At 39.2% G+C, this 20,222-nt stretch overlaps 1 protein-coding gene across 1 annotated transcript in view; it reads left to right on the forward strand.

Moving 5' to 3' along the window:
• Positions 1-16,664, forward strand: part of vipas39 (VPS33B interacting protein, apical-basolateral polarity regulator, spe-39 homolog) — a 24,482-nt gene extending 7,818 nt beyond the window's left edge. Inside the window, exons 6-19 of the mRNA XM_084560204.1 lie at positions 243-307; positions 1,079-1,135; positions 6,309-6,401; positions 6,687-6,720; positions 6,805-6,907; positions 6,985-7,012; positions 7,102-7,175; positions 8,251-8,326; positions 8,465-8,599; positions 10,006-10,047; positions 10,121-10,297; positions 15,704-15,793; positions 15,892-15,996; positions 16,085-16,664. Of these exons, the coding sequence (XP_084416330.1) occupies positions 243-307; positions 1,079-1,135; positions 6,309-6,401; positions 6,687-6,720; positions 6,805-6,907; positions 6,985-7,012; positions 7,102-7,175; positions 8,251-8,326; positions 8,465-8,599; positions 10,006-10,047; positions 10,121-10,297; positions 15,704-15,793; positions 15,892-15,996; positions 16,085-16,105 (1,100 nt within the window). The 3' untranslated portion in view covers positions 16,106-16,664. The remainder of the gene's footprint in view (positions 1-242; positions 308-1,078; positions 1,136-6,308; positions 6,402-6,686; positions 6,721-6,804; positions 6,908-6,984; positions 7,013-7,101; positions 7,176-8,250; positions 8,327-8,464; positions 8,600-10,005; positions 10,048-10,120; positions 10,298-15,703; positions 15,794-15,891; positions 15,997-16,084) is intronic.
• The last annotated feature ends 3,558 nt before the right edge of the window (positions 16,665-20,222 follow it).

The following is a 20,222-nucleotide window of genomic DNA, read 5'->3' on the forward strand; positions in this document are numbered from 1 at the left end:
TGATGGAGGATGAAGATGATGATGATGATAATGATGATGGTGGAGGATGATGGAGGATGATGATGATGATGATGATGGAGGATGATGATGATGATGATGGAGGAGGAGGATGATGATGATGATGATGATGATGGTGGAGGATGATGGAGGATGATGATGATGATGATGGAGGATGATGATGATGATGATGATGATGGTGATGATGGAGGATGAGACTGTTTAAGACAGTGTTTGTGTTCTAGCGCCCAGTGACTCGTCTGTCAGACTCTACGCTCCTGAGCTCCGAAAACCCAAATCTGAATACAAGGTAATAGTGATAGTTTGATTAGGGTTAGTTAATCTGATAAATGTAATGTGATTACAGACAGTTTGTATGATTACTGTCAGGTAATCTGATTACCGTATTTTCCGCACTATAGGGCGCACTGGATTATAAGGCGCTCTGTCAATGAATGGTCTATTTTCTGGACCTATCTTTTGAAAAAATATGAACGGCAGTCTATGGCGAAAGATAAATTATTTTCTGGTCCCGATCGACTTGTGCCTTGGATTATACATATGTTGTTTTTCAGAATAAAAAATGATTTTACATGTCAAGAATGTCACAGTTTGTCGCCAGATAGTTCAGTAAAACGCTATGGAAAATACGTAATTAAACGAACTAGTCCCGCATGCTGGCGCGTACAGAACCGACCAAAACTCCCTTCGTGTAACTACAGCTCTCGACATGACCCGATTTATAATGATTTTCACCTCGTTTAATGCTTCTGCCTTCGTCCTGCATTGCTGAGAATTGCTCCGTGATTCTCCTGACTACGGTAGCCGTAATGCTGCAAGCGGTGCGGCTTTGAGCGCCGTGAGCGCCGTGTACGACACAAAATCGCTTCGAGGTCAGTAAGCACAACCAGAATGAATCCATATATAAGGCGCTCCGGATTATAAGGCGCACTGTCGTTTTTTGAGAAAATTAAAGGCTTTTAAGTGCGCCTTATAGTGCGGAAAATACGGTACACATGCTAACATCAGTTTTGGTATTTCTCTGTGTTGTTATGTTGATGTCATCATGCTGTGCCATCAGGATTATGTCAGTGACTGGTCGCCTGAGGAGACAGTTCAGAGGCTGCAGCAGGGAAAGGTAAGATCATCAGTAATACGTTCATCAGTAATACCTTCATCAGTAATACCTTCATCAGTAATACGTTCATCAGTAATACCTTCATCAGTAATACCTTCATCATTAGTCAGTTCATCAGAAATACCTTCATCATTAATCAGTTCATCAGTAATACCTTCATCAGTAATATGTTCATCAGTAATACCTTCATCAGTAATACGTTCATCAGTAATACGTTCATCAGTAATACCTTCATCATTAATCAGTTCATCAGTAATACCTTCATCAGTAATACGTTCATCAGTAATACCTTCATCATTAATCAGTTCATCAGTAATATGTTCATCAGTAATATGTTCATCATTAATACGTTCATCATTAATACCTTCATCAGTAATACGTTCATCAGTAATATGTTCATCAGTAATACCTTCATCATTAATCAGTTCATCAGAAATACCTTCATCATTAATCAGTTCATCAGTAATACCTTCATCATTAATCAGTTCATCAGTAATACCTTCATCAGTAATACGTTCATCAGTAATACCTTCATCAGTAATACGTTCATCAGTAATACGTTCATCAGTAATACCTTCATCATTAATCAGTTCATCAGTAATACCTTCATCAGTAATACGTTCATCAGTAATACGTTCATCATTAATACCTTCATCAGTAATACGTTCATCAGTAATACCTTCATCAGTAATACGTTCATCATTAATCAGTACATCAGTAATATGTTCAGTAATACGTTCATCAGTAAAACCTTAATCATTAATCAGTTCATCAGTAATATGTTCATCAGTAATACCTTCATCAGTAATACGTTCATCAGTAATATGTTCATCATTAATCAGTTCATCAGTAATATGTTCATCAGTAATACGTTCATCAGTAATACCTTCATCATTAATCAGTTCATCAGTAATATGTTCATCAGTAATACCTTCATCAGTAATACGTTCATCAGTAATATGTTCATCAGTAATCAGTTCATCAGTAATATGTTCATCAGTAATACGTTCATCAGTAATACCTTCATCAGTAATACCTTCATCATTAATCAGTTCATCAGAAATACCTTCATCATTAATCAGTTCATCAGTAATACCTTCATCATTAATCAGTTCATCAGTAATACGTTCATCAGTAATACGTTCATCAGTAATACCTTCATCATTAATCAGTTCATCAGTAATACCTTCATCAGTAATACGTTCATCAGTAATACCTTCATCAGTAATACGTTCATCATTAATACCTTCATCATTAATCAGTACATCAGTAATATGTTCAGTAATACGTTCATCAGTAAAACCTTAATCATTAATCAGTTCATCAGTAATCAGTTCATCAGTAATATGTTCATCAGTAATACGTTCATCAGTAATACCTTCATCATTAATACCTTCATCATTAATCAGTTCATCAGTAATATGTTCATCAGTAATACGTTCATCAGTAATACCTTCATCATTAATCAGTTCATCAGTAATACGTTCATCATTAATACCTTCATCAGTAATACGTTCATCAGTAATACCTTCATCAGTAATACGTTCATCAGTAATACCTTCATCATTAATCAGTTCATCAGTAATATGTTCATCAGTAATATGTTCATCAGTAATACCTTCATCATTAATCAGTTCATCAGTAATATCTTCATCAGTAATATCTTCATCAGTAATACCTTCATCAGTAATACCTTCATCAGTAATCAGTTCATCAGAAATACCTTCATCATTAATCAGTTCATCAGAAATACCTTCATCATTAATCAGTTCATCAGTAATATGTTCATCATTAATCAGTTCATCAGTAATACCTTCATCAGTAATACCTTCATCAGAAATACCTTCATCATTAATCAGTTCATCAGTAATACCTTCATCATTAATCAGTTCATCAGTAATACGTTCATCAGTAATACCTTCATCATTAATCAGTTCATCAGTAATATGTTCATCAGTAATATGTTCATCATTAATCAGTTCATCAGAAATACCTTCATCATTAATCAGTTCATCAGTAATATGTTCATCATTAATCAGTTCATCAGAAATACCTTCATCAGTAATCAGTTCATCAGTAATACCTTCATCATTAATACCTTCATCATTAATCAGTTCATCAGTAATACGTTCATCAGTAATACGTTCATCAGTAATACCTTCATCAGTAATACGTTCATCAGTAATACCTTCATCAGTAATACGTTCATCATTAATACCTTCATCATTAATCAGTTCATCAGTAATATGTTCATCAGTAATACGTTCATCAGTAATACGTTCATCAGTAATATGTTCATCAGTAATACCTTCATCATTAATACCTTCATCATTAATCAGTTCATCAGTAATATGTTCATCAGTAATATGTTCATCAGTAATACCTTCATCATTAATCAGTTCATCAGTAATATGTTCATCAGTAATATCTTCATCAGTAATACGTTCATCAGTAATATGTTCATCAGTAATACCTTCATCATTAATCAGTTCATCAGTAATATGTTCATCAGTAATACGTTCATCAGTAATACGTTCATCATTAATACCTTCATCAGTAATACCTTCATCAGTAATACGTTCATCAGTAATACCTTCATCATTAATCAGTTCATCAGTAATACGTTCATCATTAATACCTTCATCAGTAATACGTTCATCAGTAATACGTTCATCAGTAATACTTTCATCAGTAATACGTTCATCAGTAATACCTTCATCAGTAATACGTTCATCATTAATACGTTCATCAGTAATACGTTCATCATTAATACGTTCATCAGTAATACGTTCATCAGTAATACCTTCATCAGTAATACGTTCATCAGTAATCAGTTCATCAGTAATACCTTCATCAGTAATACGTTCATCAGTAATACGTTCATCAGTAATACGTTCATCATTAATACCTTCATCAGTAATACGTTCATCAGTAATACGTTCATCAGTAATACCTTCATCAGTAATCAGTTCATCAGTAATACGTTCATCAGTAATACCTTCATCATTAATCAGTTCATCAGTAATACGTTCATCAGTAATACGTTCATCATTAATACCTTCATCATTAATCAGTTCATCAGTAATATGTTCATCAGTAATATGTTCATCAGTAATACCTTCATCATTAATCAGTTCATCAGTAATATGTTCATCAGTAATACCTTCATCATTAATCAGTTCATCAGTAATATGTTCATCAGTAATACCTTCATCAGTAATACGTTCATCAGTAATATGTTCATCAGAAATACCTTCATCATTAATCAGTTCATCAGTAATACCGTCATCATTAATCAGTTCATCAGTAATATGTTCATCATTAATACCTTCATCATTAATCAGTTCATCAGTAATATGTTCATCAGTAATACCTTCATCAGTAATCAGTTCATCAGTAATACGTTCATCAGTAATACGTTCATCAGAAATACCTTCATCAGTAATACGTTCATCAGTAATACGTTCATCAGTAATACCTTCATCAGAAATACCTTCATCATTAATCAGTTCATCAGTAATACGTTCATCAGTAATACGTTCATCAGTAATACCTTCATCATTAATCAGTTCATCAGTAATACGTTCATCAGTAATACGTTCATCAGTAATACCTTCATCATTAATCAGTTCATCAGTAATATGTTCATCAGTAATACCTTCATCATTAATCAGTTCATCAGTAATATGTTCATCAGTAATACCTTCATCAGTAATACGTTCATCAGTAATATGTTCATCAGAAATACCTTCATCATTAATCAGTTCATCAGTAATACCTTCATCATTAATCAGTTCATCAGTAATATGTTCATCATTAATACCTTCATCATTAATCAGTTCATCAGTAATATGTTCATCAGTAATACCTTCATCAGTAATACCTTCATCATTAATCAGTTCATCAGTAATATGTTCATCAGTAATACCTTCATCAGTAATCAGTTCATCAGTAATACGTTCATCAGTAATACGTTTATCAGAAATACCTTCATCAGTAATCAGTTCATCAGTAATACCTTCATCAGTAATACGTTCATCAGTAATCAGTTCATCAGTAATACGTTCATCAGTAATATGTTCATCAGTAATACCTTCATCAGTAATCAGTTCATCAGTAATACCTTCATCATTAATACCTTCATCATTAATCAGTTCATCAGTAATACCTTCATCAGTAATACGTTCATCAGTAATCAGTTCATCAGTAATACCTTCATCATTAATACCTTCATCATTAATCAGTTCATCAGTAATACGTTCATCAGTAATACCTTCATCAGTAATCAGTTCATCAGTAATACCTTCATCATTAATACCTTCATCATTAATCAGTTCATCAGTAATATGTTCATCAGTAATACCTTCATCAGTAATACCTTCATCAGTAATCAGTTCATCAGTAATACCTTCATCAGTAATCAGTTCATCAGTAATACCTTCATCATCAATCAGTTCATCAGTAATACGTTCATCAGTAATACGTTCATCAGTAATACCTTCATCATCAATCAGTTCATCAGTAATACCTTCATCAGTAATACGTTCATCAGTAATACCTTCATCAGAAATACCTTCATCAGTAATAAGTTTACCTGTAATCAGTTTCCCTGTTATCTGTTTACCAGTAATCTGTCTACCAGTACTCTGTCTACCAGTAATCTGTTTACCAGTAATCTGTTTACCTGTAATCTGTTTACCAGTAAACTGTCTACCAGTAATCTGTTTACCAGTAATCTGTCTACCTGTAATCTGTCTACCTGTAATCTGTTTACCAGTAATCTGTTTACCAGTAATCTGTGTACCTGTAATCTGTTTACTAGTAATCTGTTTACCAGTAAACTGTCTACCAGTAAACTGTCTACCAGTAATCTGTTTACTAGTAAACTGTTTACCAGTAAACTGTCTACCAGTAATCTGTTTACCAGTACTCTGTCTACCAGTAATCTGTTTACCAGTAATCTTTCTACCTGTAATCTGTTTACCAGTAATCTGTCTACCAGTAATCTGTCTACCTGTAATCTGTTTACCAGTAATCTGTTTACCAGTAATCTGTTTACCAGTAATCTGTTTACTAGTAAACTGTCTACCAGTAAACTGTCTACCAGTAATCTGTCTACCAGTAATCTGTCTACCTGTAATCTGTCTACCAGTAATCTGTTTACCTGTCCCAGGTGGTGTCTCTGGAGAAGTTCCGGTCTCTTCAGGACAAACTGCTGCTGTTGGATTCTGCCGTCAGTGCTGACGATGGAAACGTCATCACAGCTGTAAGTCGACCTTCACTTCCTCCTGAAACATTATCAACACGTCAGTCATAGACTTTGCACCGTTCGTACCGTTTGCATTGTTTTTTATCATCTGCATCAGTATGCACACGCACACTTCAGTCCCTTGTGTTGTTCTTGGTCCAGTGTCTTCATGTTGCTCCACTGTCCTGGAGGGACGTCCTCTCAACTCACTTGCTGCACCTGCTGCTCTATGGTTGAGATGTCAATAGAAAACCTTGTTGACCTTTGACCTTTGACAAACACATGAACACTTTTGTTTTTCAGGTCCTGATTCATCTGAAGAGGACTTTGAGCAAAGGTGAGTGTCTGTCCTGGTCCTGGTCCTGGTTTTGGTTCTGATTCTGGACTGGTGTCAACAGTGATACGTCCTGTGTTTTCTCAGAGGTTTTGTTTCGGGAGCTGGAGTCCAGACAAACGGCTCTACGACATTTCATCCACTACCTGAAGGAGACCAGAGACCAGACGCTGCTGCTGGAGCTGCTCAGGTGTGTCCACACTTGGACACACACACCTGGACACATCTGTTTGTGTGGTTTAACTTTGTTGTTCTTGTGTCCCTCAGAGCTCTGGGCAGGACAGAGGACATGGCGGTATGTATCAGAGACACAAACCGTGTTGCAGGAAACACAAGTACTGACAGGATGCTGATGTCACTTCCTGTCTGTTTCCATGGTGACAGCTGCTGCAATATAAAGAACACCTGAGGATTGCAGATGAAAACAAGAGGCGAGACTTCCTGAAGAGCTGTCTCAGGTGAGTGACACCTGCAGCACACCATAAATTCTGAATGGCTGGTAATCTGATTACTGAATAACTGGTCTGAACGGCTGGTAATCTGATTACTGAATAACTGGTCTGAATGGCTGGTAATCTGATTAATGAATAACTGGACTGAACGGCTGGTAATCTGATTAATGATTAACTGGACTGAACGGCTGGTAATCTGATTAATGAATAACTGGACTGAACGGCTGGTAATCTGATTAATGATTAACTGGACTGAACGGCTGGTAATCTGATTAATGAATAACTGGACTGAACGGCTGGTAATCTGATTAATGAATAACTGGTCTGAAAGGCTGGTAATCTGATTAATGATTAACTGGACTGAACGGCTGGTAATCTGATTAATGATTAACTGGACTGAACGGCTGGTAATCTGATTAATGACTAACTGGACTGAACGGCTGGTAATCTGATTAATGAATAACTGGTATGAATGGCTGGTAATCTGATTAATGAATAACTGGGCTGAACGGCTGGTAATCTGATTACTCATTAACTGGACTGAACGGCTGGTAATCTGATTAATGAATAACTGGTATGAATGGCTGGTAATCTGATTAATGAATAACTGGACTGAACGGCTGGTAATCTGATTAATGAATAACTGGACTGAACGGCTGGTAATCTGATTAATGAATAACTGGACTGAACGGCTGGTAATCTGATTAATGAATAACTGGACTGAACGGCTGGTAATCTGATTAATGATTAACTGGTCTGAAAGGCTGGTAATCTGATTAATGATTAACTTTACTGAACGGCTGGTAATCTGATTAATGAATAACTGGACTGAACGGCTGGTAATCTGATTAATGAATAACTGGTATGAATGACTGGTAATCTGATTAATGAATAACTGGACTGAACGGCTGGTAATCTGATTAATGAATAACTGGACTGAACGGCTGGTAATCTGATTACTGAATAACTGGTCTGAACGGCTGGTAATCTGATTAATGAATAACTGGTCTGAACGGCTGGTAATCTGATTAATGAATAACTGGACTGAACGGCTGGTAATCTGATTACTGTTGTTATCCAGCCTTCCTTTTTCAGCGGAGGACTCAGCTCACGTTCAGGACCACTACACTCTGCTGGAGAGACAGATCATCATTGAGGTATTTGGTTCACACCAAGAATATTCTCAAATTTTACTCATTGTCCATCTGCTCCTATGAATCCAGTGTGATCTGGTTTAATCCCTGAGTTATGCCAGTTAAGAGACGAACCCACACTTCTTCCTGTCTTGTTGCTAGGCAACTGACCGACAGGCTGAGCGCGGCGGGAAGGTGGAAATATTCCAGAAGTTTCCCAGAAGAGCTTCAATCCTCAACATGCCACTGATCACAACTCTGTACTACTGCTGCTTCTACCACTACCCTGAGCCCGAGGTCAGCAGGGAGACCTGATTACTGGAACCAAGATTAGTGAAACCAGATTAGTTGAACCCGGCTAGCGGAACCAGACTGGTTTAAACAGACTAGAGGAACCAGATTAATAATACTAGAATAGAGGAAGCAGATTACAGAACCCATATTAGTTAAAACAGGCTAGAGGAGCCATAATAATCAAACCAGACTGGTTGAACCAGAATAGAGGAAGCAGATTAGAGAAACCATATTAATTGAACAAGGTTAGAGAAACCAGATTAGTTCAACAAGATAAGAGAAACCATATTTGTTAAACCAGGCTAAAGAAACCAGATTACTGGAACCAAATTAGAGAAACCGGATTAGAATTGGTTGAGCCAGATTAGTTTAACCACACTAGAGGAACCAGATTAGTGAAACCAGATTAGTTGAACCAGACTAGATGAACCAGATTAATAAAAACCAGATTGGTTGAACAAGAACAGAGGAACCAGATTAATAAAACCAGATTGGTTGAACCAGATTAGAGAAACCAAACCACGCTGGATGAACCAGATTACTGGAACCAAATCAGAGAAACCAGTTTACTGGAACCAAATTAGACAAACTGGGTTAGTGGAACCAAATGACAGCAACCACATCAGAGAAACCAGATTACTGGAACAAAATTACTGAAAAATTAGAGTTGGTTGAGTCTGATTAGTTTAACCACACTAGTGGAACCAGATTAGTTCAAAACATACTAGAGGAACCAGATTAATAAAACCAGAATAGAGGAAGCAGATTAGAGAAACCATATTTGTTTAACCAGGCTAGATGAACCAGATTACTGGAACCAAATTAGAGAAACCGGATCAGAATTGGTTGAGCCAGATTAGTTTAACCACACGAGAGGAACCAGATTAGTGAAACCAGATTAGTTGAATCAGATTAAAACAGGCTAGAGGAACCAGATTAATTAAACCAGATTCGTTGAACCAGATTTGTTAAACCAGACTAGAGAAACCATATTCATTTGAACCCGATTCGAGAAACCACATCTGTTAAACCAGGCTAAAGAAACCAGGTTAGTTGAACCAGGTTATGAAACCAGATTATTTGAACCAGACTAGAGAAACCAGATCAGCAAAACCAGATTAGAGAAACCTGGTAACTGCAACCAGATTAGCTGAACTTGATAAATTGACCTAGATTAGTTGAAACAGATGAGAGAAATCAGACTAGTTGAAGTTCCAATCCGTAGGATTTTAGGGGATCAACTGACAGAACCAGATTTTAGTATTCAGGACTCAACATTAAGTGCTTGTGGTTCAGATGAACTTTGGCTTGTCGTTTACATTAAACACTAAACCAGAGTAGATCTAATGTTAAACCGGATTAAATGAACAGGATTAGATGAATGAAGCAAGTGTTTGGTGTGTTTCCAGGGAACCTACAGCAGTCCGTTGAATGTCCGTCACACCTTCAAGGTGAGAGCTGACATGATTGCTTGTTGAACATTAAATTCTCAGGGTGCTAACCATCGCTGGCCTCTGACTTCAGATTTCAGAGAAACAGTATTTTATAACGGCATTGTCGGCGAGGGCGAAGCAGAAGGCGTGGTTGGACGTGGACGCTCTGTTCACCAGTAGGAACTGGCTCGGCTTTACCAAGAAGAAATCTCCTGTGAGCTTCCAGCGAGTCGTTGACATCCTACAGAAAAACTCCGCCCCCACACAGGTGAGACGTTGGCCCCAAAAAATATCCATTTAATAGTAGAGATTAACTCCATCGGTGAGTTATTCTCTACTGACTCAGTCATTGATGACCGATGGGTGAGATGGGTGAGATAATCTCTACTGACTCAGTCATTGATGACCGATGGGTGAGATAATCTCTACTGACTCAGTCATTGATGACCTATCAGTGAGTTAATCTCTACCGACTCAGTCATTGATGACCCATCAGTGAGTTAATCTCTACTGACTCAGTCATTGATGACCCATCAGTGAGTTAATCTCTACCGACTCAGTCATTGATGACCGATGGGTGAGTTAATCTCTACTGACTCAGTCATTGATGACCGATGGGTGAGATAATCTCTACTGACTCAGTCATTGATGACCCATCAGTGAGTTAATCTCTACCGACTCAGTCATTGATGACCCATCAGTGAGTTAATCTCTACTGACTCAGTCACTGATGACCGATGGGTGAGATAATCTCTACTGACTCAGTCATTGATGACCTATCAGTGAGTTAATCTCTACCGACTCAGTCATTGATGACCGATGGGTGAGATAGTCTCTGCTGACTCAGTCACTGATGACCCATCAGTGAGTTAATCTCTACTGACTCAGTCATTGATGGCCGATGGGTGAGTTAATCTCTACTGACTCAGTCATTGATGACCCATCAGTGAGTTAATCTCTACTGACTCAGTCACTGATGACTGATAGGTGAGTTAATCTCTACTGACTCAACCTCTGCCTACTACATGCGAAACGTCTTATTGCTAGACAGTGGAAAAGTGTCTGTTGTCCATCTGTTACCCTATGGGTTAATGAACTATCTTCATGTATAGCAATTGAAAGGCTTACATATGCAATTAAACACAAAAGCCATATTTTCCATAAAATATGGGATTCATTCATTACATTTTTGGAATCAAGACCCAGTAACCTTTGTTCTTAAATGCCACAATAACAAGTGAGACTACCCTCATGTATGTGTTTTGTTGTTTGTATTTTCTGTTTGTTTGGTATTTAGTGTTGTTGTTTTTTTTATTATTATTTATTGATTGATTTATTTTATTACTATTATTTATGTATTTATTTTTTTTTCCTTTTTTTTCCCCCCTTCTTTCTTTTAACTATTATTGCTACTTTCATTGTAAACTATTATTATCAACAGATGGCTCAAAGTGGGTGGGTGGGTGGGTTATTGGGAGGTGGGTAAGAACTGTATCTTTCTGTTATATTTGTACACGTGTTGAAAGAATGTTGGTTGTTTAAAATCAATAAAAGATAAGGATTAAAAAAAAAAAAAAAAAAAATCTCTACTGACTCAGTCACTGATGACCGATAGGTGAGTTAATCTCTACCGACTCAGTCATTGACGACCCATCAGTGAGTTAGTCTCTACTGACTCAGTCATTGATGACGATAGGTGAGTTAATCTCTACTGAGTCAGTCATTGATGACCGATGGGTGAGTTAATCTCTACTGACTCAGTCATTGATGACCCATCAGTGAGTTAATCTCTACTGACTCAGTCATTGATGACCCATCAGTGAGTTAATCTCTACTGACTCAGCCACTGATGACCGATGGGTGAGTTAATCTCTACTGACTCAGTCATTGATGACCCATCAGTGAGTTAATCTCTACCGACTCAGTCATTGATGACCCATTAGTGAGTTAATCTCTACTGACTCAGTCATTGATGACCGATGGGTGAGTTAATCTTTTCTGACTCAGTCACTGGTGACCGATGGGTGAGATAATCTCTACTGACTCAGTCATTGATGACCCATCAGTGAGTTAATCTGTACTGACTCAGTCACTGATGACTGATAGGTGAGTTAATCTCTACTGACTCGGTCATTGATGACCCATCAGTGAGTTAATCTCTACTGACTCAGTCACTGATGACCGATAGGTGAGTTAATCTCTACTGACTCAGTCATTGACGACCCATCAGTGAGTTAATCTCTACTGACTCAGTCATTGATGACCGATGGGTGAGTTAATCTCTACTGACTCAGTCACTGATGACCGATGGGTGAGATGGGTGAGATAATCTCTACTGACTCAGTCATTGATGACCGATGGGTGAGTTAATCTCTACTGACTCAGTCATTGACGACCCATCAGTGAGTTAGTCTCTACTGCCTCAGTCACTGATGACTGATAGGTGAGTTAATCTCTACTGACTCGGTCATTGATGACCCATCAGTGAGTTAGTCTCTACTGACTCAGTCACTGATGACTGATAGGTGAGTTAATCTCTACTGACTCAGTCATTGATGACCGATAGGTGAGTTAATCTCTACTGACTCAGTCATTGATGACCGATAGGTGAGTTAGTCTCTACTGACTCAGTCATTGATGACCGATAGGTGAGTTAGTCTCTACTGACTCAGTCATTGATGACCGATAGGTGAGTTAATCTCTACTGAGTCAGTCATTGATGACCGATAGGTGAGTTAATCTCTACTGACTCAGTCAGCGATGACCCATCAGTGAGTTAATCTCTACTGACTCAGTCAGCGATGACCCATCAGTGAGTTAATCTCTACTCACTCAGTCATTGATGACCCATCAGTGAGTTAATCTCTACTGACTCAGTCACTGATGACCCATCGGTGAGTTAATCTCTACTGACTCAGTCACTGATGACTGATAGGTGAGTTAATCTCTACTGACTCGGTCATTGATGACCCATCAGTGAGTTAATCTCTACTGACTCAGTCACTGATGACCGATGGGTGAGATGGGTGAGATAATCTCTACTGACTCAGTCATTGATGACCGATGGGTGAGTAAATCTCTACTGACTCAGTCATTGACGACCCATCAGTGAGTTAGTCTCTACTGACTCAGTCACTGATGACTGATAGGTGAGTTAATCTCTACTGAGTCAGTCATTGATGACCCATTAGTGAGTTAATCTCTACTGACTCAGTCATTGATGACCGATGGGTGAGTTAATCTCTACTGACTCAGTCATTGATGACCGATAGGTGAGTTAATCTCTACTGACTCAGTCAGCGATGACCCATCAGTGAGTTAATCTCTACCGACTCAGTCATTGACGACCCATCAGTGAGTTAATCTCTACTGACTCAGTCATTGATGACCGATAGGTGAGTTAATCTCTACTGACTCAGTCAGCGATGACCCATCAGTGAGTTAATCTCTACTCACTCAGTCATTGATGACCCATCAGTGAGTTAATCTCTACTGACTCAGTCACTGATGACCCATCGGTGAGTTAATCTCTACTGACTCAGTCACTGATGACTGATAGGTGAGTTAATCTCTACTGACTCGGTCATTGATGACCCATCAGTGAGTTAATTTCTACTGACTCAGTCACTGATGACTGATAGGTGAGTTAATCTCTACTGACTCAGTCACTGATGACCGATGGGTGAGTTAATCTCTACTGACTCAGTCATTGACGACCCATCAGTGAGTTAGTCTCTACTGACTCAGTCACTGACGACCCATCGGTGAGTTAATCTCTACTGACTCAGTCACTGATGACCCATCAGTGAGTTAATCTCTACTGACTCAGTCACTGATGACCCATCAGTGAGTTAATCTCTACTGACTCAGTCATTGATGACCCATCAGTGAGTTAATCTCTACTGACTCGGTCATTGATGACCCATCAGTGAGTTAATCTCTACTGACTCAGTCACTGATGACCGATAGGTGAGTTAATCTCTACTGACTCAGTCATTGACGACCCATCAGTGAGTTAATCTCTACTGACTCAGTCATTGATGACCGATGGGTGAGTTAATCTCTACTGACTCAGTCACTGATGACCGATGGGTGAGATGGGTGAGATAATCTCTACTGACTCAGTCATTGATGACCGATGGGTGAGTTAATCTCTACTGACTCAGTCATTGACGACCCATCAGTGAGTTAGTCTCTACTGCCTCAGTCACTGATGACTGATAGGTGAGTTAATCTCTACTGACTCGGTCATTGATGACCCATCAGTGAGTTAGTCTCTACTGACTCAGTCACTGATGACTGATAGGTGAGTTAATCTCTACTGACTCAGTCATTGATGACCGATAGGTGAGTTAATCTCTACTGACTCAGTCATTGATGACCGATAGGTGAGTTAGTCTCTACTGACTCAGTCATTGATGACCGATAGGTGAGTTAGTCTCTACTGACTCAGTCATTGATGACCGATAGGTGAGTTAATCTCTACTGAGTCAGTCATTGATGACCGATAGGTGAGTTAATCTCTACTGACTCAGTCAGCGATGACCCATCAGTGAGTTAATCTCTACTGACTCAGTCAGCGATGACCCATCAGTGAGTTAATCTCTACTCACTCAGTCATTGATGACCCATCAGTGAGTTAATCTCTACTGACTCAGTCACTGATGACCCATCGGTGAGTTAATCTCTACTGACTCAGTCACTGATGACTGATAGGTGAGTTAATCTCTACTGACTCGGTCATTGATGACCCATCAGTGAGTTAATCTCTACTGACTCAGTCACTGATGACCGATGGGTGAGATGGGTGAGATAATCTCTACTGACTCAGTCATTGATGACCGATGGGTGAGTAAATCTCTACTGACTCAGTCATTGACGACCCATCAGTGAGTTAGTCTCTACTGACTCAGTCACTGATGACTGATAGGTGAGTTAATCTCTACTGAGTCAGTCATTGATGACCCATTAGTGAGTTAATCTCTACTGACTCAGTCATTGATGACCGATGGGTGAGTTAATCTCTACTGACTCAGTCATTGATGACCGATAGGTGAGTTAATCTCTACTGACTCAGTCAGCGATGACCCATCAGTGAGTTAATCTCTACCGACTCAGTCATTGACGACCCATCAGTGAGTTAATCTCTACTGACTCAGTCATTGATGACCGATAGGTGAGTTAATCTCTACTGACTCAGTCAGCGATGACCCATCAGTGAGTTAATCTCTACTGACTCAGTCACTGATGACCCATCGGTGAGTTAATCTCTACTGACTCAGTCACTGATGACTGATAGGTGAGTTAATCTCTACTGACTCGGTCATTGATGACCCATCAGTGAGTTAATTTCTACTGACTCAGTCACTGATGACTGATAGGTGAGTTAATCTCTACTGACTCAGTCACTGATGACCGATGGGTGAGTTAATCTCTACTGACTCAGTCATTGACGACCCATCAGTGAGTTAGTCTCTACTGACTCAGTCACTGACGACCCATCGGTGAGTTAATCTCTACTGACTCAGTCACTGATGACCCATCAGTGAGTTAATCTCTACTGACTCAGTCACTGATGACCCATCAGTGAGTTAATCTCTACTGACTCAGTCATTGATGACCCATCAGTGAGTTAATCTCTATTGACTCAGTCATTGATGACCGATCTGTGCAGGTGCTGCAGGATTACGTGGCGCTGGTCGACGACGCCGAGTTGAGGATCAGTTTGGCTCAGAAACATAAATGTCACGACATCGCCATCAACGTGAGTTCATGTTGACACTCCTGCCAACAGTGCTAACGATGCTAATGACATGCTCTCTGTGATGTCATGATGACTGGCGTGTCCTCTGGGTCAATCAGACGTACCGGGACATGAAGGACCGGCAGCTGCTGCGAGCATACAGAGGGAAGGTGGAGAGAGGTTCGTCAGAGGAGAGGAAGATCGACGAGCTGCTTAGCAACCCGGTAAGGGGGGTGGGGGAGGAGGAGGAGGAGGAGAAGGGCGGGGTGGGGGGGTGAGATATGTGACTGAACTCTGTTTCTTCTCTTTCAGCAAATCCGCTGGAAGAACTGAGCAGGAAAGACTTTTACTTTGAAAGTGAAGTGACTGGTTCCTCTGTGAGACTTTCGCCATGACAACAGGAACATCCCGTCAGCTCGTCCACTTGTAGAGGACGGGCTCTGTGTGTGACTCCTCCCACAGAGTGTAGGGTGGGTGGGGCTTAAGAAATAAAATGTTTGTGTAAGGATAAAAAGATAAAAGAATAAAAACAAGATGACTGTGTTGTTGGTGATGTTGGTGGTGGAGGAAAAGAGGTTAGAGGAGAAGAAGAGGTTCTCCACTCCTACCTGAATGAACAGGTCTTCAACCTGTCTTTGGTTCCTCTTACATTCTCTAACTGTCCTCTATCATCATCAGATTCTATGTACGCCTTAGTCAGATGGATGTTTATCTCCTTCCTCCTATCATCTCTCTTCTCTCTTTCTTCTGTCTGTACCCGGCTGGCCTTAGGCAGATGGGTTCCTCCATATGAGCTGGTTCTGGTTCTGGTTCTGCTCAAGGTTTCTTCCTGTTAAAGGGAGTTGTTCCTGCCACCGTCGCCTTCAGGCTGCTCTGGAGAGATGATTTGTGTTGTTGTTATTGACGCTATATAAATAAAACTGAATTGAATTTAATTGAAGAAAGATGGAGGAGGAGGAGGAGAGAAAGGAGGAGAATTAAAAGGAGAGAAAGGAGGAAGAGAGGAGGAGGAGGAGGAGGAGGAGGAGGACAGTACCAGCTGCTGCCACCAGATGGTAGATATGTTTCTATCACTGATTCATGTTTATTGTCAGTGCTGGATAGAAGTGATTAGCATTAGATTCATTAGATGCAGCTCAGTTGTACAACTCTGGAAGAGTTAAACAAGAATAATAAAATTAATGAAATAAAAAAATAATAATTATATACATATATGTGTATATTATATATATATATATATATATATATATATATATACATACATCCAACAAAGGTTCAGAAAAGGCAACTGGACTTGTAGAGTTTTTAGAGAAGACGTTTCATCTGAGCAGCTAAACTGAAGAAGCTGCTCAGATGAAACGTCTTCTCTAAAAACTCTACAAGTCCAGTTGCCTTTTTTGAACCTTTGTTGGATAAACCATGACCTGGATGACTGAGAACCTTCACAGACATATTATATATAGATATGTATATATATGTGTATATACACATGTGTATACATATTATAATATGTATATATACATATATATATATATATATATATATATGTGTGTATATATACATATACAGGTCCTTCTCAAAAAATTAGCATATTGTGATAAAGTTCATTCTTTTCCATAATGTAATGATAAAAATTAAACTTTCATATATTTTAGATTCATTGCACACCAACTGAAATATTTCAGGTCTTTTATTGTTTTAATACTGATGATTTTGGCATACAGCTCATGAAAACCCCAAATTCCTATCTCAAAAAATTAGCATATCATGAAAAGGTTCTCTAAACGAGCTATTAACCTAATCATCTGAATCAACGAATTAACTCGAAACACCTCCAAAAGATTCCTGAGGCTTTTAAAAACTCCCAGCCTGGTTCATTACTCAAAACCGCAATCATGGGTAAGACCGCCGACCTGACTGCTGTCCAGAAGGCCATCATTGACACCCTCAAGCAAGAGGGTAAGACACAGAAAGAAATTTCTGAACGAATAGGCTGTTCCCAGAGTGCCGTATCAAGGCACCTCAGTGGGAAGTCTGTGGGAAGGAAAAAGTGTGGCAGAAAACGCTGCACGACGAGAAGAGGTGACCGGACCCTGAGGAAGATTGTGGAGAAGGGCCGATTCCAGACCTTGGGGGACCTGCGGAAGCAGTGGACTGAGTCTGGAGTAGAAACATCCAGAGCCACCGTGTGCAGGAAATGGGCTACAGGTGCCGCATTCCCCAGGTCAAGCCACTTTTGAACCAGAAACAGCGGCAGAAGCGCCTGACCTGGGCTACAGAGAAGCAGCACTGGACTGTTGCTCAGTGGTCCACATGGTGTATCCATTTTGCATGTCATTCGGAAATCAAGGTGCCAGAGTCTGGAGGAAGACTGGGGAGAAGGAAATGCCAAAATGCCTGAAGTCCAGTGTCAAGTACCCACAGTCAGTGATGGTCTGGGGTGCCATGTCAGCTGCTGGTGTTGGTCCACTGTGTTTTATCAAGGGCAGGGTCAATGCAGCTAGCTATCAGGAGATTTTGGAGCACTTCATGCTTCCATCTGCTGAAAAGCTTTATGGAGATGAAGATTTCATTTTTCAGCACGACCTGGCACCTGCTCACAGTGCCAAAACCACTGGTAAATGGTTTACTGACCATGGTATTACTGTGCTCAATTGGCCTGCCAACTCTCCTAACCTGAACCCCATAGAGAATCTGTGGGATATTGTGAAGAGAAAGTTGAGAGACGCAAGACCCAACACTCTGGATGAGCTTAAGGCCGCTATCGAAGCATCCTGGGCCTCCATAAGACCTCAGCAGTGCCGCAGGCTGATTGCCTCCATGCCACGCCGCACTGAAGCAGTCATTTCTGCAAAAGGATTCCCGACCAAGTATTGAGTGCATAACTGAACATAATTATTTGAAGGTTGACTTTTTTTGTATTAAAAACACTTTTCTTTTATTGGTAGGATGAAATATGCTAATTTTTTGAGACAGGGATTTTTGGTTTTCATGAGCTGTATGCCAAAATCATCAGTATTAAAACAATAAAAGACCTGAAATATTTCAGTTGGTGTGCAATGAATCTAAAATATATGAAAGTTTAATTTTTATCATTACATTATGGAAAAGAATGAACTTTATCACAATATGCTAATTTTTTGAGAAGGACCTGTATATACACATGTGTATACACATTATAATATGTATATATACATATATATATATATATGTGTATATATATATGTATATATGTATATATACACATATACAATATGTATATATATGTGTATATACATGTGTATACACATTATAATATGTATATATACATATATATATGTATATATACACATATACAATATGTATATATATGTGTATACATATTCGGGCTCCATCTCCTCTCAGTTCAGCTTCCGCATGAATAAATGAGATGAAATCATGAATTAAATATAAAAGCAGGAAGAAACGCTGTTCGTGGTCACGTGACCCGGGGTTTCTCCACGACGTTCATTCAGAATCAGCGCGAGGACAAAGAAGAGACGATGAACGAGACAGCGGTGAGTTTGTCTTTGATTGAACTGATGATGATGAAGGTGAAGATGATGGAGAAGATGATGATGAAGATGATGATCGGTAACAGCTCCGTGGAAATCAAAAGTTAACGAGTCCATGTGTGTTAGAGGGGCGGGAGTAAAGTCTTCCTGTTTGAGAGAGTTTCTGTTCCACGCAGAGAAACGAGCAGGGTGATGAGAGGGTGATGATCTATAGATGAGAATATGAGAGGGTGATCTATATATGAGAATATGAGAGGATGATCTATATATGAGAGGGTGATATGTATGTGAGAGGGTGATCTGATGAGAGGGTGATCTATATATGAGAGGGTGATATGTATGTGAGAGGGTGATCTATATATGAGAGGGTGATCTATATATGAGAATATGAGAGGATGATCTATATATGAGAGGGTGATATGTATGTGAGAGGGTGATCTATATATGAGAGGGTGATCTGATGAGAGGGTGATCTATATATGAGAGGGTGATATGTATGTGAGAGGGTGATCTGATGAGAGGGTGATCTATATATGAGAGGGTGATATGTATGTGAGAGGGTGATCTATATATGAGAATATGAGAGGATGATCTATATATGAGAGGGTGATATGTATGTGAGAGGGTGATCTGATGAGAGGGTGATCTATATATGAGAGGGTGATATGATGAGAGGGTGATCTATATATGAGAATATGAGAGGATGATCTATATATGAGAGGGTGATCTATATATGAGAATATGAGAGGGTGATCTATATATGAGAATATGAGAGGGTGATCTATATATGAGAGGGTGATATGTATGTGAGAGGGTGATCTGATGAGAGGGTGATCTATATATGAGAGGGTGATATGTATGTGAGAGGGTGATCTATATATGAGAATATGAGAGGATGATCTATATATGAGAGGGTG

This window comes from Chelon labrosus (assembly GCF_963514085.1).
Source record: "Chelon labrosus genome assembly, chromosome: 14".
Classification (NCBI taxonomy): domain Eukaryota; kingdom Metazoa; phylum Chordata; class Actinopteri; order Mugiliformes; family Mugilidae; genus Chelon; species Chelon labrosus.